The sequence below is a fragment of the Peromyscus californicus genome, unplaced genomic scaffold (assembly GCF_007827085.1).
Source record: "Peromyscus californicus insignis strain IS unplaced genomic scaffold, ASM782708v3 Scaffold_4__1_contigs__length_199733344, whole genome shotgun sequence".
Lineage (NCBI taxonomy): Eukaryota > Metazoa > Chordata > Mammalia > Rodentia > Cricetidae > Peromyscus > Peromyscus californicus.
The window spans coordinates 165775227-165799705 of NW_026294562.1; the positions used below are offsets into that span (position 1 = coordinate 165775227).

The window sequence follows — 24479 nt, forward strand, 5'->3', positions numbered from 1 at the left end:
CAGAGTGGTGGGGCAGCTTGATTCCTGAACACACACCCAGGGCATGCCCAGCCTCTGCAACTCCCTCCTACTCCAGCAGCGTAGGAGAAGACCACTGGCCAGCCACTTACCCCAGAACCTTCATAGAAGGCACTTTGGGCCTCCACAGGGGCATCCAGGAGGTCATCGCTGTCCAGCTGCAATGAGACCCCCCCCAACCCAAGGTCAAACGCGAACAGGGCAGGCCCAGACTCCAGGGCAGAAATCAATTTGGGTTTGAGACAAAAGAAGGAGAGGGGTGTGTGTCAGGGGTGGGCGTGGGGGGGGGGGTAGACACACACTCACCACCCGAGGCACTCCCCCAGCCTGGCCTCTAAGACTCCACCCCGCCCCCCATGACGCGCCTGCCTTGATCTTGGTACTTTGGCCTCTTGGTTTGCACCCAAGCTGTGCCCTGCGTAGACCTCACAGTCCTGCTGGTAGCACATCCTTTGGGGAGCTGTGGCAGTACCACCTGCTCATGGCACCTTTTCCTCTAAACCCCTCCCAAGTCTCCCTGACATTGTATCTAATATAGTTGTGTGCCTGCCTTTTGGGGGGACAGGACTGCTGAGTCCTGGGGCATCTTGGCAGCTGAACTGAGCCTAACATAGGTAACAGAGATCCCTCTGCCCTCCTCGTGAGTGCTGGGGTTTAAGGCATGCACCACCACGCCTGCCCGCCCCCTCTACTGTATACACTGCAGTCCCAGCTACCTATCCCATTGTACTCGTGAGGGCTCAGCACTCTGCTGCCTCTCCTTTAAGAGGCAGCACTTACTTCTCCCATCAGAGTGTACACTGGAGTTAGTGGCTCCATTCTCCTCCCCTCCTCAAGGCAGACTCTCATACAGTCCATGTTGACCTCAAGCTTGCCGGCAGCTAAAGCTGGCCTCGAGCTTCTGATCTCCTGTCAGCTCCCCAGCGCTGGGATTACAGGTGTACCCCACCATGCCTCATTTTATGTGGTGCTGGGGACTGAACTCAGAGCTTCCTACAAGCTAGGCAAGTATCCTACCAACCGAGTCACATCCTCAGCTATACAGCTCTTAGGAGCTCCTGCCTGTGTGACTCAGGAGACTAGGTCATAAAAGGTATTGTGGCTTCCTTCTGGCTCTCTATCATGGGTTGCTTGTGACAAGAGAAGCCAGCTGCCATATCCCGAGGACACCTGAATAGTGTGTGAGAGACGCCCATGGGAAAGGAACATAGGGCCCCTGTGGCACTGGCCACAGGAGAGTCAGGTAGGAATATCTGCTGACCCCAAACAAACCCTTACATACTTGTAGCTCCTGTTTCATACAGACTGCTGTGACCTCAGTGTGTGTGGGGGGTCCCTGAGCCAGGACCACCCAGCTGATTCCTGACCCAGATTTCCAACATGGCAAATTGCAAAAGCTTAACAAATATGTACTAAGTCTCTGTGTGGGGGTAATCTCTCATACCACTGTAGAAAACAAATACAGTTCCACACAGGTCCCCAGACTGCCACATTTTCCCAGATAGTGCCTGTCTCTGGGACACAAATCAAATCTGACTCCCCAAGAACTGCTTTCAGGTTCAGAATAAATAAATGTGTGGTCGTGCATGACTTTAATCCCAACACTGGGGAGGCAGAGGCAAGTGGGATCTCTGTGAGTTCAAGGCCAGCCTGATCTACATATTAAAGTCTAGGCAGCCAGGACTACATACAGAGACCCTGCCTCAAAATAAATAAAATTAAAAACCACTTAACCAAGTCCAATCCATTCAGCGCCATCCCATGGTGGTTCTGTCTCAGTCTGTTCCCATTCCTCAAATTTGCCACCTCTCTTGATTTTATTCCTGCTAGAGCACTGTGGTGACCTTTAATGTCATCTCCTTAGAGTGACCCTCTCTGACTACACCAGCTTAAGGAGGCCTTTGCTTTCTTTCCTTAAAAAAAAAAAATCATTTTATGCATATGGGTGTTTTGCCTTCATGTATGTCTGTGTACCACATGCATGCCTGGTGCCTTCAGAGGCCAAAGGAGTGTGTTGGAACTCCTGGAACCGGAGTTGTAGATTGTTGGGAGCTGCCATATGGGTGCTTGGAATTGAACCTGGGTCCCCTGGAAGAGCAGCTAGCCTTCTTCCTTTGTTTGTTTTTTTGTTTTGCCGAGACAGGGATTCTCTGTGTTTTCCTGACTGTCCTGGAACTAGCTCTGTAGACCAGGCTAGCCTTGAACTCAGAGATCCACCTGCCTCTGCCTCCCGAGTGCTGGCTAGGATTAGAGGCGTGCACCACCACCGCCTGACTAACGGCCAGTGTTCTTCACTGCTGAGTCACCCCTCCAATCCCAAGCTTTGTTTTTCTTTAATGTCTTTAATATTGGTGCGTGTGTGCGTGCGTGCGCGTGCGTGCGTGTGTGTGCGTGCTTGTGTGTTGTACACACACGGCTAGATGTCTTGCTCTTCACCACTCTGCCCTATTTCCCTCAGACAGGGCCTCTCACTGAATTCAGCACTAAACTAGAGATCAGCAAGCCCCAGCAATCCTCTTGTCTCTCCCCTCTCCCCGGAGAGTTACAGGTGCACATGGCCATGCCTGGCTTCTAACATGGGTACCAGGTATTCGAACTCAGGTCCTCACGCTTACATATGCTATCTCATCCATACAGCCATCTCTCCAGCTCCTCTTCCTATTTCTTTCTAGTCATTTTCTGTATGTTTTTAAAGAAAACTTTTACTAGTGAATAGTGAGTAACTTCTATTTACGTTTATTTATTTACTTATCTATTTATTTATTATTTAGAGACAGGGTTTCTCTGTGCAGCCCTGGCTCTGCTGGAGCTCACTCTATAGACCAGGCTGGCCTCGAACTCACAGAGATGTGCCTGCCTCTGCTTCCCAAGTGCTGGGATTAAAGGCGTGTACCTGGACATTTATTTTTTTTTAATATAGCATGATATTTTAATTAAACAAGTGTATCCAATACAGCATCATTTCTGCATTAAAAACATGTTGAGATAGTTTGCATTTTTTCTTTTTGGTGACTGACTTATTCAGTGAACTGGGAAGATGATACGTAACCCCTCACAGAATGTCTACTGTCTCAAAGAACCTGGCTCTCCTTTCCGACCTTCTGGCCGCCATGCCAGGGAATGCCCCCTCCCTGCCTCTGGCACTCACCTTTTCGGATCCATGCAAGAAGTCATTGAGGGCCTGAGGGTCACTGCAAGAGAGAGGGAGAAGAGACATTAAGGAGCTAGGCTGAGGAGCGGAGGGAGGGGAGGGGTGTGGGAGACGGGCGTGGGTGGAGGGGGGGAGCCCGTTACTCACCAAATCACGTCTAGTAAGCATCTCCCATCCTCATCATCCATTTCCACTAGATGGGGCAGGTGTGGGAAGAGGGTGAGGGAGACACAATTAGATTGAGGCAGTCTGCCCAGCTGCCCCTTCATGGGGGTGGGGGAGCGCCTGGAGAGGAGGGCCAGAGCAACTGTTCCTGGAGCACACAGAGCTGGATGGAGGGCTACAAGAATCACGTCCCAGGAAGCCTCCCACGCAGAAATCCTGACCAGGGATGGGGCAGGGTTCTCTGGTCCTCACACCCAACAACCCCCATATCTGACAGGGCATCTGTCGAGACCAAGAGGTCTCTGATGGTGCACAGGCCTTATACTAAGCACTGCAGATAGGTTTAACTGAACGAACCATGGCACCCCCACTGCAGGGTTGAGAAGTTGGAGGCCCCTACACAGCGACTCTCAATCTTTTCAATGAGCGGGCTGCACATGTGTGAACCCCAGGGAACACGCCTGTTCCAACCTCCAGGGCACAAATCAAATATGCCACTCTACTTTATAACCTTCAAGAGTTGCAGAGTCAAGTCTAGTTCAGAGTCAAAACCCCAGACCCACCACTGGGTGTAAAGATGGCACACGCCTTTGATCCCAGCACTCGGGAGGATGTCTGTGAGTCCAAGACCAGCCACGCCTGCATGGGTGAGACCCTGTCTCAAAAACAATATAACTGCAACTGCTCTCTCAGGATCCTCTCAGATCCCCCCATCTGAGGATGACTGTGGCTCACACCAGACAGGCTTCATTCAGTTTGAGGTCACCAGCCTGGCCTCTGTACACCCCTGAGCCTATGCACGTCCCACCCCACTTGTCCTGTTTTCTGAATACAGTTTGTGGCCCAGAAGGTGTGCCGGGGCTCTGTCCTGAGCATCAAGGTGATAGTCCAAGGGAGGGAAGGTGGGGTGGAGGTGACAGGAAGGCCGTCACACTCTGTGTCCTGGGTGAACCCTAAAGACCTATGCAGTGTGGGTCTTAAGCAAAAGGTGGGTGACAGGGGTGAAATATGGAAGTGGAGACTGAGGAGCAGAAAGGGAGTGGGGGGTGGGTGGGTCATGAGGCTGGGCCAGAGAGGTAGCAGTGCAGGGCTAGCCCCATAGCTGAATGATGAGGATGCGGACGGCTAAAGTTTGTCTTGAGCTGTCCGGTGCTCACTGCTGGCTAGCACAGTCAGAGCCCATGACAAAGTTTAGCATGGTCAGCCCCCAGCGGGGAGGAGGAAGAGGCTGCGTGGCCCGCTGCACCCCAAAAAGAATGGACGCTGCCTGCATTTTCCCACCTGCCTCCCACCACACGGCATTCCTGCCTTCCAATCGGCCACCCATTTCTTCAGAGCATCCAACACTCCTCCAAAGGGACCCCCTCCCAGCTGTCATTCCACACTGTCCACCTTTTTGAGACAGGGTCTCTCATTCACCTGGAGCTCACCAATTAGGCTAGGCTGGCCAGCTAGCGAACCCCAGGCATCCCATGGTGCCCACCTCCCCAGTGCTGGGATGCCACGCCTTGCTCTTCACATGGGTTCTAGGAATCAAACTCGGGTCCTCGCGAGCACTTTACCAGCTGAGCTATCTCTGCACCTGACTTTCGAAGCCTCTGTCCCCTCCCCTCTCACTCCTTCCAAACACCCGGCCATCCTGCTATCCTAGTCTCCTACTGCACATCCATCCACCAGTCACCTAAGCATCTTCCGTCTCCACTGTCTTCTTACACTCCCATGCACTCACCCTTAGACACGCCCGGGCAAACACACCCATACATCTTTCCCTCCTTGCAGCGCATTTTTCCACTGGCCTCATGTCAGTCCTTCCCCTCCAATAACATGCACTGGGCACAACGAGAGGACCATGGTCCTCAAGTGGTGGGAACTTATAGCTTTACTAACTAAACTATCTTCCCGGCCTTCCCTTTTTTGTCATTATTGTGGTTGTTGCAGGGCCTCATGGGTGCTCTGCAGGGGCTCCACCACTAAGCCCCAGTCCCTCACTGGGGGATTCTAGGCAGGGGCTCTACCACTGAGCCACACCTTCAGCCCCTCACTGGGGGATTCTAGGCAGGGGCTCCACCACTAAGCCCCAGTCCCTCACTGGGGGATTCTAGGCAGGGGCTCTACCACTGAGCCACACCTTCAGCCCCTCACTGGGGGATTCTAGGCAGGGGCTCTACCACTGAGCCACACCCCAGCCCCTCACTGGGGGATTCTAGGCAGGGGCTCTACCACTGAGCCACACCCCAGCCCCTCACTGGGGGATTCTAGGCAGGGGCTCTACCACTGAGCCACACCCCAGCCCCTCACTGGGGGATTCTAGGCAGGGGCTCTTACCACTGAACCACACCCCCAGTCCCTCACTGAGGGACTCTAGGCATGGGCTCTAGCACTAAGTTACATTCACATTTGTCTCAGTGCAGAATATAAAGGAGAAAGTGAAGCTTGAGGAACATCTTTCCTACAGCTGTACATGGGGATACAGGTTGGAGAGGAGGGACTGAAGGAAGTCACCAAACCAGGCTCTGCAAGACAGATGCCAGTGGGCCCCAGAAGAACTGCTCGTCCAAGAATGAACTCGGGGGGGTCTTCTCTGGTTACCTGTGCTATGAACGAATCATGAAGGGAAGGATGGGGTGGCAACTCCAGGTCTACGCAGGGCCCCGGGCTGGGGACTTTGACAGTGTCCTTCGTGGGGCCAGCTGTGGAAAGAAAAGAGAAGCTGTGAGTGAGGAAGGTCATGAACAGGCAGAAGACTGGAGGGACAGAGGCGGGCTGTGGGAGGAAGGGAAGAATCTGGAAGTGAAGAGAGAGGAGGCTGGGAAAGACGAGGGAGCATGTATTTATAATCCTGACCCTGGGGAGGCTGAGGCAGGAGGATGGAGAGTTGTAGGCGAGCCTGGGCTGCATAAGAATATTCTGTCTCAAAAATTTAACAAGAAGGAAACAAACACTGCTACTGAACTGAATTACAACCAAGAACCGTTAGTAATTAACTGGCCCCACGAAGGACACTGTCAAAGTCCCACGAAGACTTACTACACCCGAGAACTCGAGATCCGCTGACCTCAGCCTCCAGGACCAAGATCACAGCCCTGTTATTAAGTTTTAAAAAGGGAACAGGGGGCCAGGCAGTGGTGGCGCACGCCTTTAATCCCAGCACTCAGGAGGCAGAGGCAGGCGGATCTCTGTGAGTTTGAGGCCAGCCTGGGCTACAGAGTGAGTTCCAGGACAGGCTCCAAAGCTACACAGAGAAACCCTGTCTCAAACATCCCCCCCCCAAAAAAAGGGAGGAGAAAGAGATGGGAGAAGCAAAGAGGGGAAACCACAAGTTTAAGGTTGCACAAAGCAACCTTACACACTATTAGGACAACAAGGTCTATAGTTTGTGTATACCACAGCATATACTATACCAAACCATTTACTGATAGTTCAATATGAAATACCCAATTCTGGCTCTTTATTATTATTTTTTGTACAAGTGATTGAACCCAGATAATTATGTTTGAAGTAAGTGATCACTCACCACTGAGTCGCAGCCCCAACCCCTCATTGGGGGATTTCTTTTTTCCCCCCACTAGGTTTTCGAGACAGGGTTTCTCTGTGTAGCCTTGGCTGTCTTGGAACTAGCTCTGTAGACCAGGTTGGCCTCAAACTCAAAGAGATTTAGCCGGCCTCTGCCTCCTGAGTGCTGGGATTAAAGGCCTGCACTACCACACCCAGCTCACTGGAGTCTTATAGGCAGGGGCTCTACCACTGAGTCACACCCCCAGCCCCTCACTGGGGGACTCTAGGCAGGGGCTCTACCACTGAGCCACACCCCCAGTCCCTCCCTGGGGGATTCTAGGTAGGGGCTCTACCACTGAGCCACACTCCCAGCCCCTCACTGGGGGATTCTAGGCAGGGGCTCTAACACTGAGCCACATCCCCAGCCCCTCACTGGGGGATTTTAGGCAGGGGCTCTACCACTGAGCCACACCCCCAGCCCCTCACTGGGGGATTCCAGGCAGGGGCTCTACCACTGAGCTGTCACACCCTGCCTTCTAGAGGCAATCCTTTTTTTTGGTGGGGAGGGGATGGGTATTGGTGAGAGAAGCATAGGCTCTCACTACGCAACCCTAGCTTGCCTGGAACTCGCAGAGGCCTTGCCTCTGTCTCCCATGGATGCAGGTTAAAGGTGTGCACCACCCCATCTGGCCCTATGGCCAGTTCTTATGCTGGGCAGTGGTGGCGCACACCTTTAATCCCAGCACTCGGGAGGCAGAGCCAGGCGGATCTCTGTGAGTTTGAGGTCAGCCTGGTCTATAGAGCGAGATCTAGGACAGGCGCAAAGCTACACAGAGAAACCCTGTCTCGAAAAACAAAACAAAAAACAAAACAAAACAAAAAAAGTCTCAAAAAAAAAAAAAAAAAAGGAAAGAAACAGGTGTGTTGTATTAAGTATCCACAACACTTATTGAAACACGGCATCCGTGCCCTGGAGGATAAAGTGCTGTGGGATGTCTTTCGGTATGCTGTGAATATGTGTTGCTCTGACTGGTTGATAAATAAAGCTGTTTGGTCTATGACAAGTCAGGTTATAGCTAGGTGGGAAATTGAAGAGAGGGAGACAGGAAGAAGAAAGGCAGAGGGGAGAGAGACGCCAGTACTGCCGGGAGAAGCAAGATGCGAAATTACCGGTAAGCCATGGCCACGTGGCAACTTATAAATTAATAAAAATGGGTCAAGTTATAAGGGCTAGCTAGCAAGAAGCCTGCCATAGGCCACGCAATTGGTAATTAATATTAAGCCTCTGAATGATTATTTTATAAGCGACTGTGGGACCTTGTGGCCAGGCAAGACTGGAGAAACCTTCTGGCTACAATAAAGGGTCTGGTAGCTGCAGGCCTGTGGTCCATCAACCACTCAGCACACGGCTTTGGTTTCTTTCTTTCTTTTTTTCTTTTTCTTCTTCTTCTTTTTCCTTTTGATTTGGTTTTTCAAGACAGGGTTTCTCTATGGAGTCCTGGCTGTCCTGGAACTCACTCTGTAGACCAGACTGGCCTCAAACTCAAAGATCCACCTGCCTCTGCCTCCTGAGTGCCAGGATGAGAGGTGTGTGTTACCACCTCCCGGCTCGGTACTGGTTTCTTACCAAGGTATCTTATCTTGGCTGTACTGGAGTCCCTCACTAAGGTCACCAATAGAACTCACCTCGCACACTGACTCTCTCCAGAAGACACCCTATAGCCTCTTTGGCTTACAAAGGACAAACTGCACCAGTATCCAGGGGGTACTTCAAACCAGCAAATCATCAGTAAATAAAAAGCCCAACCACACAGACAGACAGACACAGTGGTCCACACCTGTGAATGCAGAGGCAGGAGGATGGTGAGTCTGAGGCCAGCCTGGGCAACATAGCAAGACTCTGTCTCAAGAAACAAAACCAGAGTGGGGAGATCACGGAGTGGGGAAAGGCACTGGCTGCCAAGCCTGAGGACCTGAGTTCAATCACAGGGAACCCACATGGTAGAAGGAGAGAACAGACTCCCACCAGGTGTCCTGTGGCCTCAGTCTTCTCTCTGTGGCTTCTGACACTTGGAGCTACAGTAGCAGGAATGTCAAGGCAACAGCTCTGGCAGAGTTCCCTTTGAGTCTATTATGCCCAAGGGCTTGAGATAGGAAGTGTGAAAGATTACCACAGCACCTGTCAAAGACCCTGAGGCCGGCTCTCTCCTCCTGAGTTCCAGGTGGGCTGCCTGCAGCTGCAAGGGGGTTGCAAGGTGGTGACAAGCTCCCGTGGTGGCTTCACCATCACTGTCCCTACAGCCCTGCTCCTGGCTTCTGGCTTGGCCCAAGCTCTGCAAACAAATGTCCCCAAATGGGATCCCAGAGGGAACTGAGGGGAAGCCCTGAGTATTCTGTGTATACAGTTGCTTGTTTTGTTGTCTTTACACTTATTTGACTGGTGTGTGTGTATAGTGTTCACAGTAGGTGTGGAGGTAGGAGGACAACCTGCAGGACGCAGTTCTGTCCTACCATGCTGTCCCAGGTATCAAACCCTGGTCACCAGTCTTGGTGGCAAGTACCTTTACCTGCTGAGCCGTTTTGCTGCCCTTGTTTTCTGTTTGTTTCTATATGTTTTGTTTTGTTTTTCAAGACAGGGTTTCTCTGAGTAACCCTGGCTGTCCTGGAGCTCACTTTGTAGACAAGGCTGGCCTCGAACTCACAGAGATCCACCTGCCTCTGCCTCCTGAGTTCTGGGATCAAAGGTATGCACTACCATGGGCTGGCTTTTTTCCCCCACTGAGATATGATCTCATTTTGTTACCCTTGCTGGCTCAAAGCTCACTATATAGACCACGGGGCCCTCCAACTCACAAAGATCCACCTGCCTCTGCCTCATTCTGACTTTTGAGTGATGGCATTCAAAGGCATGCACCACCATATCTGGCTTGGTTTTGCTTTCTGAGAAGTGGTATCCCTATGTGAACTATAGGGGCCCCAAACTAATGGCAGTCCTCCGCCTCTGCCTCCTAAGTGCTGTGGTTACAAGGATGTACCACCGTGCATGGCCTAGCTAGGTTCCCAGGTTGGCCTTGCTTTCTCGGGTTCCAATGATCATCCTGTCTCCATGAGCATGCCACGTCTAACTGTTGAATGCCCATTAATCTTGGGTTTTCTTTGCAGTAGTCATGTTTTTGATTTGCTTTTTTTTTTTTTTTTTTTTTGAGACAGGGTCTCACTATGTAGCTCTGGCTGTCCTGAAAATCACAGAGATCCACCTGCCTCTGCCTCAGTGCTGGAATTAAAGGTGTGTGTCAACCATACCTGGCTTTGCAGGAGCCATATTTTTTTTTTTTTTTTTTTTTTTTTTTTGGTTTTTCGAGACAGGGTTTCTCTGTGTAGCTTTGCGCCTTTCCTGGAACTCGCTTTGGAGACCAGGCTGGCCTCGAACTCACAGAGATCCGCCTGGCTCTGCCTCCCGACATATTTTTTTTTTTAAAGAAAGAAATGGAGCTGGGAAGATGGCCCAGTCAGGAAAAGTGAGGCTTTGCACACCTGAGACCGTGAATTTGATCACTATCACCTACCCCACATAAAAATCTGGGTGTGGTAGCACACATCTATAATCTCAGTGCTGGAGAGGAGGAGACAGAAGTTCTCTGGCCAGGTAGCTTCACCTACTGGTGAGCTACAGGTTCAGTAAGAGACTGTCTCAAAGGAGGATGATACTACAGGTTGTTCTCTAGCCTCCAAACACACAGAAAGAGAGAGAGCGAGAGAGAGCAAGAGAGTGATATATATATATGTGTGTGTGTGTGTGTATATATATACATTATATATACAGAGAGAGAGAGAGAGAGAGAGAGAGAGAGAGAGAGAAGGAGGAGGAGGAGGAGGAGGAGGAGGAGGAGAGAAACGGTTCCCCAGTGAGGAGTTAGAGGCACTGGTATGGCTCAGTGGTAGAGTCTCTGCCTAGAATCCCCCAGTGAGGGGCTGGGGGCGTGGCTCAGAGTAGAGCCCCTGCCTAGAATCCCCCAGTGAGGGGCTGGGTCGTGGCTCAGGGTAGAGCCCCTGCCTAGAATCCCCCAGTGAGGGGCCGAGGGTGTGGCTCAGTGGTAGAGCCCCTGCCTAGAATCCCCCAGTGAGGGGCTGGGGCGTGGCTCAGGGTAGAGCCCCTGCCTAGAATCCCCCAGTGAGGGGCTGGGGGTGTGGCTCAGTGGTAGAGCCCCTGCCTAGAATCCCCCAGTGAGGGGCTGGGGCGTGGCTCAGGGTAGAGCCCCTGCCTAGAATCCCCCAGTGAGGGGCTGGGGTGTGGCTCAGTGGTAGAGCCCCTGCCTAGCATGCACAAGGATCCTGAGTTTCATCTCCAGAGAAAACACACAAGCAGCCAACAGCACACAGAAAGATGCCCAGCATGACTCATCATCAGGGGAAATGCACTCCAAGCCCCAAGGAGACAAGGCCCCACACCCCTCAGAGCGGCTACCGTGAAGAAACTGGGAAGTAGCAAGTGTTGGCAGGGCTGGGGGAAACCGGAGCCCTTGCTCACTGCTGGCGGGAGTGCAACCTCGTTGGCTGCTGTGGAGCAGGGTTTGGCAGTTCCTCAGAACATTAAAAATAGCTCGAGCATCGAGCACTGTAGCTCCACTTCTGGGTATGTGTGCAAAGGAACTGAACGTCTTAAAGAGAGACCTGTACACCAGAGGCCACCACAGCGTTTCCCACAACAGCTCAGAGGAAGATGCCTGAGCAGCCGTGGATGGATAAATAAACTGTCGTGTCTATCTGTATGGGTGGAACATTCAGGAAGCTCTAACATGATCTGCGTTTCCCGACCTATGGGTCACGACCCCTTTAGCAAACCCTTATCTCCAAAAATATTTACATTGTGATTCCTAACAGAAGCAAAATTACTGTTATGAAGTAGCAATGAAAATAATTTTACAGTTGGGGGCGGGTCACCACCACATGAGGAACTGTATTAAAGGCTCACAGCGTTAGGAGGTTGAGAACCGCTGTCACAGATGGACCTTGAGTTCGGAAAGATGAAAGGAGGTTCAGGAGCGGGACATGGTGGCTCACGCCTGGCGTCCCAGCACTTGGGAGGCAAGGGGGTCAGAATTTCAAGCTCATCTTCAGACACATAGTGAGGTCAAGGCCACCCTAGACTGCACATGGGCCTGCTTCAGAAAAAAAAAACACCACCAGGGGCCAGCAGAGGGCTCAGCAAGGAAAATCACCCACCGCAAAGCTTGACAATCTGTCTACCCCTCTCCAATTATATAGAAACAAAATCAATCAAAATGGGGCTGGAGAGATGGCTCATGGGTTAAGAGCGCCAACTGCTCTTCCAAAAGACCAAGGTTCAATTCCTAGCACCCACATTACAGCTGACGACCATCTATAACCCCAGGCCCTCTTCTGGCTTCCACCGGCCCTACATGCACGGAGGCAAAACCCTCATACACATAAAATGTAAAACTAAAATGAATTTAAAAAAAAAAATGTAATGAGCCCCTCTCCCCAGGGGAAAAAAACAAAAACAAAATAAAACCCACATTAGTATCAACTAGCCCATGTCTGATGATCTGCTTCCCTTCCACTGTCTCCCTGCCACAGTGGGCCTTACAAGGGCAGGTGCTATCACCTGCCTCCTGCCCGAGACCCCTGAATTTGAGGCTGTGGTGGCAGAGGGAGGGCCCAGGAATGTAGAGAAAGGATAAATGAATGAACAGTGGGAGTTAAGTCCATTGCTCAGGGGCAGCCTAATGAAAAGGGCACATATTCAGCACCTCCTTTCTGTAGGAAGAGGTAAAGATGCCTGAGAGGTCTGTGGCTGTGGCGGGGAGGGGTCACGGCCAGTGGATGGCCCTTTCTAGATCAGCCCATATGTTCAAACCCTCTTGAGAAAGTAACTGAGCCATAAGACAATGGATGCAGAGCTGCTGACCAGCCCTGGTGTGGAAGTCAGGCCTCGGGATCTGGACCACACCTGCAGGCGCAGCGTGTGAGCTGAGTAACACAGCTGGAACCCACAGTGTCGTGGCTCTGCCTCGGTCTCAGGACAGGATGGACATATGACAAAGCCACGGCCAACCCGTGATGATGGGGACACACATGAGCAGCTGAATCTTTGTCACTGTAACTGCAGAGACCTGGGGCCCACTCGTCACTCTTCTTCAGTGACCGAGGCCCAGGTCTCCTTTGTTATTATACCTCTCCCAACCAAAGCTGACAGATACACCACTGAGCTCACATTGCCCAAGCATGTCCTAGGTATCAGGCCCGGTACTAACCCTGTCCCCGCTGAGGGACAGTGATAAAGGAACGACAGTGTGTCATGCTTTCCACTGAGAAAACGAGGGACACGCAAGGAGCAAGGACACTGGACTCCTCACCACATTGTGGGACCCGAACTTGAACTCAGACCCCATGACTCTGAAGCCCCGATGCTTCTCCCCCAGGCCTGCCAACTGCAAGCAGTCCGGGAGAAGAGAAGTAACAGGGTGTCCTTCCAGAAAGCCCTGAGGATCCCTCCTCCACTCGGAATGCAAGCAGAGCTTTGCGTCATTGGGAGCTGCAGGGGAGCCAGCCTGCTAGCAGGGTCCGGAATTCAAAGGCTCCAGTAAACTCAGGAGAACGCTACTGTTCATTTCCCGGAACGATGTTAGTGACCCTTACATTCCCTGCAAGGCGTAAAAAAACAGGAGCCCACAGAACTGCGTCAGTCGGTCGGTCGGTCGCGGCTGCTGGAAGTCCTGGCTGAGCTCACCTGCTGCTTCCCATCACCAGCACCCCACCACCCCTACCTAGTTCCTCACTTCCTCCTGTCTCAGCTTTCACATGCACACCAGCCTGGCTGCTGCTCTGTGGATGTCTTGCCAGCTCCATAAACAAAGACCTTTCTGAGGCAACGCAGTCACACCTCTGAGAGTTGGGAAACCAGAGCAGCGGGCTTGGGTCAGGGACTCGGTTTAAAACAGTCAAATAAGCTGGGTGTGGTGCACCTGTAATCCCAGCACTCTTGGAGGCTGAGGCAGGAGAATTACTGGTTTGAGGAGGCTAGCCTGGGCTACATAAGTCGACTTGGTTCCAACTCTTCCCCCTCAAAAAAAGAAGACTCCCCCCCTCAGGGGGAAAAAAACCCAACAAACCCACAAAGTGTAATGAAACCAGTACAGAGCACACAGTAGAATGGAAAACTCGAAAGCACACTGGGTCAGGTGTGTCTGTATGTGTACTCTGGGTCACATACTGAGGCGTAAACTGGGGGACATCTTATCTCCTTTACGATCACTCTCAGCTTCCCCTGAAGCTATGGTAGCCATGGCACCACACAGTAAACACTGAAGTGTACAGGCCTGGCTTCTGGAGGACAGTGGAAGTCACAGAACAAGTTCTTCTAGTAAACAAAGGAACTTGCTTTCGGGCCTGAACGGAGTTGGCATGACTGGAGCCGTGGCAGCTCTTCTGTCACCACGAAGCAAAGGCTGAAAAACCCATCTGAAGATATGTAGTAAGCAGAAAAAGACTGAGGTTACTTAGGGCTGGCGAGACGGCTCAGGATGTGAAGGGGCTTGCCCCAAAGCCTGATGACTGGAGTTGGATCCTCGGAACATACACAGTGAAAGGAGAAAACAGAGCTCTGAGAGTTGTCTTCTGGCCACCACACATGTACTATGACGTTCTCCCACCCTCCCCACAAATAATACATTTTCACATGTAATTAGCAAAAAGAACACTGGGTTTAATAATTCCTCAGGGGCTGCCGCCTCCAAACATCTACTTGGTTATTTATCTGTAGCGCCAGGGCTTCATTTTGTAGCTCATGAGCCGCCTGCCTCACCCTCTCTCAGGTGTTAGGATGACAGGGGTGCGTCTCCAAACCCAGCTCCCCGTTGCTAATTAAAGGTCTCATATTCACCCATCGACTGGAAGACAGACAGAACGCCATCAGAATGACTTGGCCTTTCACAGTGACAACCCTTACCACAGCAGCAGACAACACACACAGCTGCCTTCATTCAAACACCAGTGCAAGTCCCCACGAACACAAGCACCTCCACGGTCCCTGCCTCACGCCAGCAAGGCCGCCCTGTTCCAAGTCCAGTCATAAGGGAGGGGGGCTTGGAAGCCTCAGGCAGTGGAGGTGGCCCAGGAGTGTCTTTGGCCTCTACCACTTGCTTCCTCAACGATGTTCCCCGCTAGAGATAGCCTAGGAGCTGGGTACTGGGTTTTTGTTTTATTTGACTTTTCTGAGACAGTATCATGTAGGCTGGCCTCAAGCTTGCTATGTAGCCAAGGATGTCCCCAAATTCCTGATCGTGCTGCCCTCATCTCCAAAGCGCTAGATCACGGGCTTGGGCCATCATACCCAGCTTTGCTTCTGTTTCAAATCACAATGGTTGTGGTATTTCTTAAAGCAGCCACAGAAATTATTATGTTGTACAAATTTATATACTGTATATATATTGCACATCAAACTTGGAATACATATATTGCCTTGTATATAGTTGCACATGTTGACTGCACACAGTTTAGAAGGTTGTGCTTGGAGGTGATGGCAATCACCAGCCAAAAGTAGTCAGGGCTTGCCTAGAATCCCCCAGTGAGGGGCTGGGGTGTGGCTCAGTGGTAGAGCCCCTGCCTAGAATCTCCCAGTGAGGGCTAGGGGTGTGGCTCAGTGGTAGAGCCCTGCCTAGAATCCCCCAGTGAGGGACTAGGGGTGTGGCTCAGTGGTAGATCCTCTGCTTAACATGCATAATACCCTGAGCTTGATCCCCAGCTTAGCCAGTGAACAAGAAAGCCCGAACCCTGGATACTCCTTACCACTTGTCCTAGCACCAAGCTCAGGCATGGGATGAGGTGTTGCTCTGGCAATGAGGGAATGCAGTTCTGCCACAGGAAGCAACATGGATGGACCTGACATAAACTGGCACAAAGAAAGCATGATCAGACATGACACTCTGTGCCAAGCCCATTTGCGACAATCTCTAGAACTGGGGAAAAACCAGAGGTGTATATAAGTCTCAAGAGAAGATGGACCATCAGGGGCCCTCAGAGAGCCTTCTAAAATGATGCAGATGCTCTGAATCCAGCCTTTGTAATGCTTATTTGGATAATACTGGCAACATTTACCAAGCTATGCTTTAAAAGGCTGTGCATTTCATCGCTCAAATACTGAACCAAGCATGGCTAGCTTTGGAAAACGCCTTGTGCAGCGGGGTGTGGTGGCATAGGCCTGCAATCTAAACCAAGCTACTTGGGAGGCTGAGGCTGAAGAATTATAAATTCAAGGCCAACTTGATCTATGAAGTGAGTTTGAAGCCAGCCTGAGCTACATAGCAAGACATTGTCTCAAAAAGAGAAACCTGTGTGCACGCATAAATGTGTGCACATGTCTGCAGCACCTGGTTCCCTGGTCCCAAAGGAGATACATATAAAGGGGGCATGCAGCCACAGAAAGCAAACAGGCCAGGACACATGATGGCATGGGGACCAGAAAACAGGAAGTGGGAGAGAAGCCAAACCCAAAGGCTAGCTGGTCACGGCACGGGGATGAAGTGTCCAGGTCAGCTGGGTCCAGACACAGAAGCAGGTTAGGAGTAACCAGGAAGCCTATTGAGAGCGGGGTAGGGAGCTCACAGCCACCGGCTCTGCTGGGTAATAAGAATGTTCTCACGGGGTCTGCTGGGTAATAAGAAGAATGTTCTCAAAGCAACCGTGGTTATACTTACACTCCTCATGTGACTGCATGAAGGCAGCTTTTATTTATTTTAATACATTTATCTTGGTGCCACATGTGGAGGTCAGAGGACAATGTACAGGCGTCAGCTCTCTCTTCCACTATGTGGGTTACAGGATTAAGCTCGGGTCATCAGGCTGGACAAGTGCCTTCCCCCGACCCCTGGTGGACTCCAGCCAGCTGAGCTCTGCCCTCCCTATTGGTTCCCCACACCTCTACACTTACACAGCAAATAAATGTCGTCTTAAACTTTTATTTGTTGTTGCTTTTAAGGTGTGAAGGGGCACCAGGGAGATGGTTCAACAGTTAGCGGCGCTTGGTGCACTTACAGAGTACCCAGTTCACTTCCCAGCATTCACATTCATCGCTCACAATTTCCTATAATTACAGCTCCAGAGGACACAACATGCCCTTCTGGCCGCCCTGGCATCCACACTCATGTGCACACTCCCACCGCAGACATACATGTGTACATATAATTAAAAGTAAAAATAAATCTTAAAAATTGGGGTAAAGGAGGCAAAAGAATACAGGTTTTGGATGGCTTTGTACGTGTACAGAGCTTTGGGAAGGAAGGGCAGGCCATTCCACACACCGATTAACTACACGGGGAGCTGGGAAGTGACCAGGGACAAGGAAAGAGATGCAAGCATCTTTTGACTTTTAGTAAACACTGAAACAGCTGGATCTGCTGGGGTGGGGAGGTGCTCCACACTGCACAGATGATTATTATTAATGCTGTGCTGAAGATGGAGCTAGAGCCTTGGATATACTAGGCAGGGGCTCTACCCCTGAGTCATGTCCCCAGCCCCTCACTGGGGGATTCTAGGCAGGGGCTCTATCACTGAGACATAGTCCTAGGTCCAGATAACCTACTCATTTTCTCTACTCACCTCCAACTCTTCAAAGCCTCCAGTTCCTACTGATCTGCCAAGAAGTCACTTAGACCTCACAGTGGGCATGTGTACCTTCCAGGCTCATGATCGGGGGCTCTGTGTTCCTTTTCATTAACAAGACTTCCAGGTTTTCTTCATCCCCAAATCTCAAACGTCAGACAAACTCATTTGAGCACATAATAAGCATATGAATTAATGCCCCACAGAATGTGGCCAGCAGATAGGGAAGGAAAGCCACCAGTACTCATGGCAAAGAAAATGATGCTGCTATACCTGATGGCATCTATTAGTCCAGTTCTTGTTACCATAATGAAATACCGGAGGTGGATTACTTTAGAGAAAAAAGGTAGATTAATTTAACTCATAGTAGCGTTGGAGCTGTAATGCCAGACACCAATTGAGCTACATGCCTGCCCCACCCCCTCCCAGAGTCAGGGTCTCATGTAGCTCCAGCTGGTCTTGAACTCTTGAGCTTCCGGCCTTCTCCCGTGCCGAGATTACAGCCACGAGCCACCAAGCCCAGTTTCTGTTTCCTTACGCAGCCACAGCAGAAGCCGCAGGAAAGAGGGCTCATGCCTGGGCCCTGATCTCATCTAATCACCTCTAAACAGCTGGATTAAGCTGCCATCCTCCTAATTCCATTATCTTAAGACTCAGGGATGAAACTCCGCGAGGAGTTCCTGGGGGTCAGACCTCACCTCGGGCCAGCCTGGTTTTAAGTGTTTCATTCTGGCGACTTCTGTGTCATACTGTCAACTTTAATCAAAGCCTCAGAAGGGAGTCAGAGGGGAAGGACTGGTTTAAAGGGAAGTTGCAAGGGAGGGGGAGGCAATGCGGGCAAAAAGAAAATACTGCGCGTCGTCTCTCATACGCAGAACCTCGATTTAAGTACTTATCTGTGAAATGAAGCAAGGGGATTGGGAGGAAAGGATGGGAGCACAGAAGGTGGGGGTAAGAGAAGGTATACGGACATGTACTCAATGCCATCGTTGGACTCGTTTTGAACACTTTTTAGTTAAGTTAATGCAAAAACATTATGGGGCCGGATGGCTCAGCGGTTAAGAGCACTCCTACTCTTTCAGGGTATCTGGGTTTGATGTCTAGCACCCATAGGGCAGCTCAGAACCATCCATAACTCCAGTTCCAGGGAATGCTCTATTCTAACCTCCGTGAGCACCAGGCATACACACAGTGCACAGACATACATACAGGCAAAACACTCACACATATAATAAAAATGAACAAATCTTTTTTAAAAAAAAATCTGTTTAAAAAGATAACTCGGGGCCCACAACAGCGTTCACAAAGAAATCAAAGGATTAGGGCTGTCAGGATGGCTCGGTGGATTACAGCACTTGCCACAGACGCTCGGTCACCTGACTTTGATCCCTGGCTTGGAGGGCGGAAGGCAACAACGGACTCCACAGAGTTACACGTGAACACGCGCATGCAAACACAAACACACACATGCATGCACACACACTCATGCATATGCACACGCATACACAACCCAAATTAGATGCTTTGCTTTGTGAATGCTGGAAACTGAACTCAGGGTCTTATGCATGCTGGGCAGGCACCACTCCTGCAGCTGAATCACATCCCCAGGCCCTAGACCACATACCTTCGGTATGATGTCATGAAAGAGGCCTGTGTGTCTGCCTCTCCAAACCCATATGTCACCCCATCTAGTGAGAAGAAAAACAGCAAATATTCCCACGGGGCCCATTCTACAAAATCCCTAAGGGATGCTCCTGAAAGTCTCCAGAGTCATCAAACACAGGGGCTGGGTGAGACAAGGACACGACAAGACACAAGGATGGAGAATCGGTGACTAAATAAATGTAAGGGGTGTCCTAGATGATACCCAGGAATAAGAAAAATACACGAAAGCCACGGTGGTGGCACACGCCTTTAATCCCAGCACTCGGGAGGCAGAGGCAGGCGGATCTCCGTGAGTTCAAGGTCAGCCTGGTCTACAGAGTAAGAGTTCCAGGACAGCCAGGGCTACGCGGAGAAACTCTGTCCTGTAAGAGAGAGAGAGAGAGAGAGAGAGAGAGAGAGAGAGAGAGACAGAGACAGAGACAGAGACAGAGACAGAGACAGAGAGAGACAGAGAGACAGAGAGACAGAAAGAGAGAGAGAGGAATCTCAAGTGGCAGGTGTAGCTCAAGCCTATAACCCCAGAATTTGGGAGGCTGAGGAGGAGGATGGGGAGTTCAAGGTCAGCCTGGGTTACGTAGGGAAAGCCTCTTTCAGAAAACCAAAGGCTGGGGTAGTGTGGCTCAGTGGTGAAGCCCCTGCCTAGACACCCCCTCCCCCTCAGTGAGAAGCTGGGGGAGTGACTCAGTGGCACAGTACTTGTCCAACACATGCAGGGACCTGGGTTTCCTCTCAAGCACAGAAAAGAGCAAAAGCAAGGGAACAGTCCTCTCAGTCTGCAGAACCAAAGAGGCTCTGACTGGCTGCTTTCCTGTGCAGTGAGTTGTCCTCTGAGGGCTCAGGTGCCCCCCACCCCAAAGCTCCAGGAACAAAGCCACTGTCTTCCTCTAGCAGCACTACCCTGCTGTGCACCCTCCTCCTGACATCTCATTCCCAGGCCCGCGACACAGGTAGAACCCAGGTCGGCTCAGCTCTGTCAGCCAGCACCCTTTCTTGACTCCTCACCTAATTCAGCCTAAACCCTCACCTTCTCGCTTAGCAACCAGTTCTGCACGGTCGGCCGGGTCCCTTCTCTTCCATCCCCCACCAGCCATACTGGCTCGTTCAGTTTTCCACCCACCCGCCAGGCACGAGCCTGTCTCAGGACCTTTGCATGTGACTGCTCCTGATTTAGCCCTTCCTCCCCTTTTCCAACCGCCACCGGGTCAGTGGCTCAAATCCACTGCATCTAGACCGGCCGGCGAGCCGCCTTCTTGCCAGACAGCCCTCCCTCCTCCTTTTTCAAAGAGCGGCTGACATGCCATAAACATGATTTATCTGAGTGCCTGTAAACGCTGGACGATGGAGGGCTAGCTAGGCTCAGTGTGACCACAGCTGGTGCCAAACATGAGAGCCACCTGACCCAAAAGGACCAGGACTGGGATATGGGACATCCACAGAGACTGTCAGCACCGCACCCTGCCACGCAGACAGGAGGCCCAGGGCCCCCAGCAGGGACTTGCCAACTATTGACGGAAAGGAGGTGGCAGGTCACAGGGTGGTCACACCCAGTGGCCACGGGGGGGGGGGGGGGGGAACCAGAGACACACAGTCTGTCTGGGAAGACAATGACATCAGGCTTCAGAGCCACCGAAGATCAAGGTGGGTCAGCAGAACCAGCCAGGGCCACCAGGAACAGTTGAGAGGCCCAAGCAACAGGCAACCAGGTCAACACAAAGTCCGAAGGAGCCTGCTGGGTTGGCCGCTCCTCAGGTGTCCCTTCTTGCTGGCCCTGGACAATAGCTCAGGAGACCAGCATACAGTCCTTTCCAACAGGGCTTCCCATCTGCCATCACCAGGCTGCGGAAATCCCAGCACTCAGAAGGGAAAGGTAGAAGGGTTAAGTTCAAAGTCATCATCCACTACAGAGCAAGCTTCAGGTCAGCCCAGAATACCTACGACTCTTAACCTCAAGAGTCAACTGAAAGTGAAAACTGTGCAAAAATACCCACTGGGGGCAACACCAGTGAGCAGGGACTCCAGGCCTACCACTCACCCAAAGAGACATCACGTAACACATAAAGGGTGGGACTCCAAAGGGCCTGGAGGGGGGCATCTTATCCACAGGCAGCAGGGAGCACAGTGGAAGACTGCCATGCTCATCTCTAAGAAAGTTCGAGAAGACTGTGCTGTGGGAGCCAAACAATAGACCAGGCAGGCAGATACTCCTGATGTTAATTTCACCTTCTGGAGTAAAGGGTAGATGTGGACCCTAAAATATATTCCAGAACGTTCTGAACAGCACACAGCCCATCTGCCCTCCAACAGGAGAAGGCATGAATAATCAAAAGGCCAGCGAGTCCGAGTTTCCATTCATGGCTGGTGGGAATGTAAGCTGGCCAGCCACTGGGCAGTCATCTGGTAGCTAGTTGTTGAGTAAGGTAACAGTGAGCTGGCCTCTGAGCCAGACGTCTCATCTATACTTACATAAACAGAGTAAGTAAAAACACATGCTTATGTAGGAACTCAGACACACACACACACACACACACACACACACACACACACACACACACACACACACACAGCGGTATTCATGAAAACTCAAACATCTATCAACTGATGAGTGGATCACATGAAGTGCAACCGACCTGGCCAGTGCAACATTATTCACCCATATGAAGGAAGGAAGGTCCGATACGTGTTACAACAAGCCGAGAAACATCGGACCAGAATGATTAGTGAGCAAAGCTGTGTTACAGGCCAGCTTTGTCACTCAGCTACTCAGGAGGCTGAGGAAGATCACAAATTCAAGGCCTGTCTGTGATACAGTGAGTTCAAGGCCAACCTGACTACCTTAGAGACACTGTCTCAAAATAAAGATTTAAAAAGAGATGAAAGGCTGTGAACACAGCTCTGTAGTAGTGCACTCACCTACAACAATTCTCCAGCAAGGGGCTGGGGGCATGTCTTACTGGTAGAGCCCCTGCCTAGAATCCCCCAGTGAGGGGCTGGGGTGTGACAGCTCAGTGGTAGAGCCCCTGCCTAGAATCCCCCAGTGAGGGGCTGGGGTGTGTCTCAGTGGTAGAGCCCCTGCCTAGAATCCCCCAGTGAGGGGCTGGGGATGTGGCTCAGTGGTAGAGTCCCTGACTAGAATCTCCCAGTGAGGGGCTGGGGTGTGGCTCAGTGGCAGAGCCCCTGCCTAGAATCCCCCAGTGAGGTGCTGGAGGCGTGGCTCAGTGGTAGAGCCCCTGCCTAGAATCCCCCAGTGAGGGGCTGGGGTGTGGCTCAGTGGTAGAGCCCCTGCCTAGAATCCCCCAGTGAGGTGCTGGGGTGTGGCTCAGTGGTAGAGCCCCTGCCTAGAATCCCCCAGTGAGGGGTTGGGGTGTGGCTCAGTGGTAGAACACCTGCCTAGCATGCAGAAGGCCCTGGTTTTATTCCCCAGTTAATGGAAGGCCCCAAATCGTATTGTGCAGGTGTGCTCCTGTTCCACACGTAACATGGGTTAATCTATAGGCAATAAGTGTGCGCACTCTTCAGGAGTCATGGATGGAGAATGGGGAGGTGGGTAGCTAAGGGACATGAGTTTCTTTCTGGAGGAAATGAAAATTGTTCTAAAATTTCTCTCATGTTGAAAGGACCTGACTGATGTGGGGGCTATATGCTTGGATGGGTGGGTTGTAGGTATGCAAATCATATCTCAATTAAACACTGCCACAAAGAGCAACCATGCGGAGTTACTGTGTAACTGCCAAAGTAAATTACTCTGTCTGAATTTACTTTTGTTAAAAGTTCCTCCAGTTGCACTTATTTCTTTATTTTGTGTTGTGGGGACTGGCTGTGGAGGTCAGAGGACAACTGGCGAGAACCAGTTCTCTTTTTCCACTTTGTGGATTTTGAAGGGATGGAGAGATGGCTTAGCAGTTAAGAAGAGCATGTACTGATGTTCCAAATGGACCCAAGTTTGATTCCAGCACCCACATGGCAGCTCACAAATAGCCATAACTCCAGCTCCAGGGGCATCCAATGCCGCTGGCCTCTGCAGGCACCTACAATCTTGGAACACACAAAAACAATTTAAAAAACGTTAATAAAAAAAATATAGAAAGTGGGCTGGAGAGATGGCTCAGCGGTTAAGAGCACTGACTGCTCTTCCAGAGGTCCTGAGTTCAATTCCCAACAACCACATGGTGGCTCACAACCATCTATAATGAGATCTGGTGCCCTCTTCTGGCTTGCAGGCAAACATGCAGGCAGAACACTGTATATGTGATAAATAAATCTTAAAAAAAAAAAAAAGCTTTAAAAAAATATAGAAAGTGACCAATGTGTCCTGGTCAAACCAACCTACCATTTTTACTATTTTAGAGACTAAAAACTGAGACGTACTTCCTCCAAGCCCACCCTGGATCACAGCAGGCTCCTCTAGGTTCAGGCAGCTGAGGTTAGCCCCTCCCCAGTCCCCCTGATGGAATAAGCACCTCCTTTTCCTCGAAACCATTCCTTCACTCAGCCAAAATTTAAAAAAATACACCCAGTCAGGCAGTGGTGGCGCACACCTTTAATCCCGGCACTCGGGAGGCAGAGATTGTCTAGATCTCTGTGAGTTCAAAGCCACCCTGGACTACATGAGACTGACTCAGTCTAGGAGAGAAACAGAGCCAGGCAGTGGTGGCACACGCCTTTAATCCCGGCACGAGGAAGCACACACGCCTTTAACCCCAGGAAGTGATATGTTGGGCGGAGAAACGTATATAAGGCGTGAGGAGACAGGAACTGAAGGCTTTTCGGCTGAGGAAGCTGTTTTGGCTGAAGCCCTTTGGGCTGGAGCTCTTCCAGGCTGAGGAGTTGGTGAGGTGAGAGGTGGTGGCGGTGGCTTGCTCTGCTTCTCTGATCTTTCAGCTTTCACCCTGGGTTGTTTTGTTTTGTTTTGTTTTTTGTTTTTTATCAAAAAGACCATTTTAGCAATTCATGTTAATAGTCCGGTGGCCCACAAAGCTCCACTCAAACATCCCTTAGAACACTCGGCATGGCACCCAGCAACCTCCTGGGTGGGCACACAGGCCAGCCTTTGATCTGCCTCAGGACCTCTGCACTAGCTGTTCTTCCGCCAGACCACACAACCCAGCCCTTCCCCACCTTCAAGTGTGGGTTCAAGTGCCACCTCTTCACCGAGGTCATCTCTGACCTCACTGTCTACACTTCTTTCTCCTGGTTCTCCTGACCCTGAACAACCAGCATCTCATCTAGTAAACATCTGACGGACCTATCTTGTTTACTGTTTCCAGACACGCGGGAAATCATTTCTGAACCCTGGGTAACTACACCGCTGTTCAGATTGCACACCGCAGAACTCTGGAGTAGGGCTTTCCCACCTCGGCACACTGCA

At 51.2% G+C, this 24479-nt stretch overlaps 1 protein-coding gene across 2 annotated transcripts in view; it reads right to left on the reverse strand.

Annotated features, from left to right (window-relative positions):
• Positions 1–24479, reverse strand: part of Bicra (BRD4 interacting chromatin remodeling complex associated protein) — a 78576-nt gene that overhangs the window by 20920 nt on the left and 33177 nt on the right. For both annotated transcript variants that reach the window (XM_052762392.1, XM_052762391.1), the window contains exons 2-5: positions 5924–6024; positions 3317–3362; positions 3167–3209; positions 111–176 (exon numbers count right to left, since the gene is read on the reverse strand). In XM_052762392.1, coding sequence (XP_052618352.1) covers positions 111–176; positions 3167–3209; positions 3317–3357 — 150 coding nt within the window. In that variant the 5' untranslated portion in view covers positions 3358–3362; positions 5924–6024. The remainder of the gene's footprint in view (positions 1–110; positions 177–3166; positions 3210–3316; positions 3363–5923; positions 6025–24479) is intronic.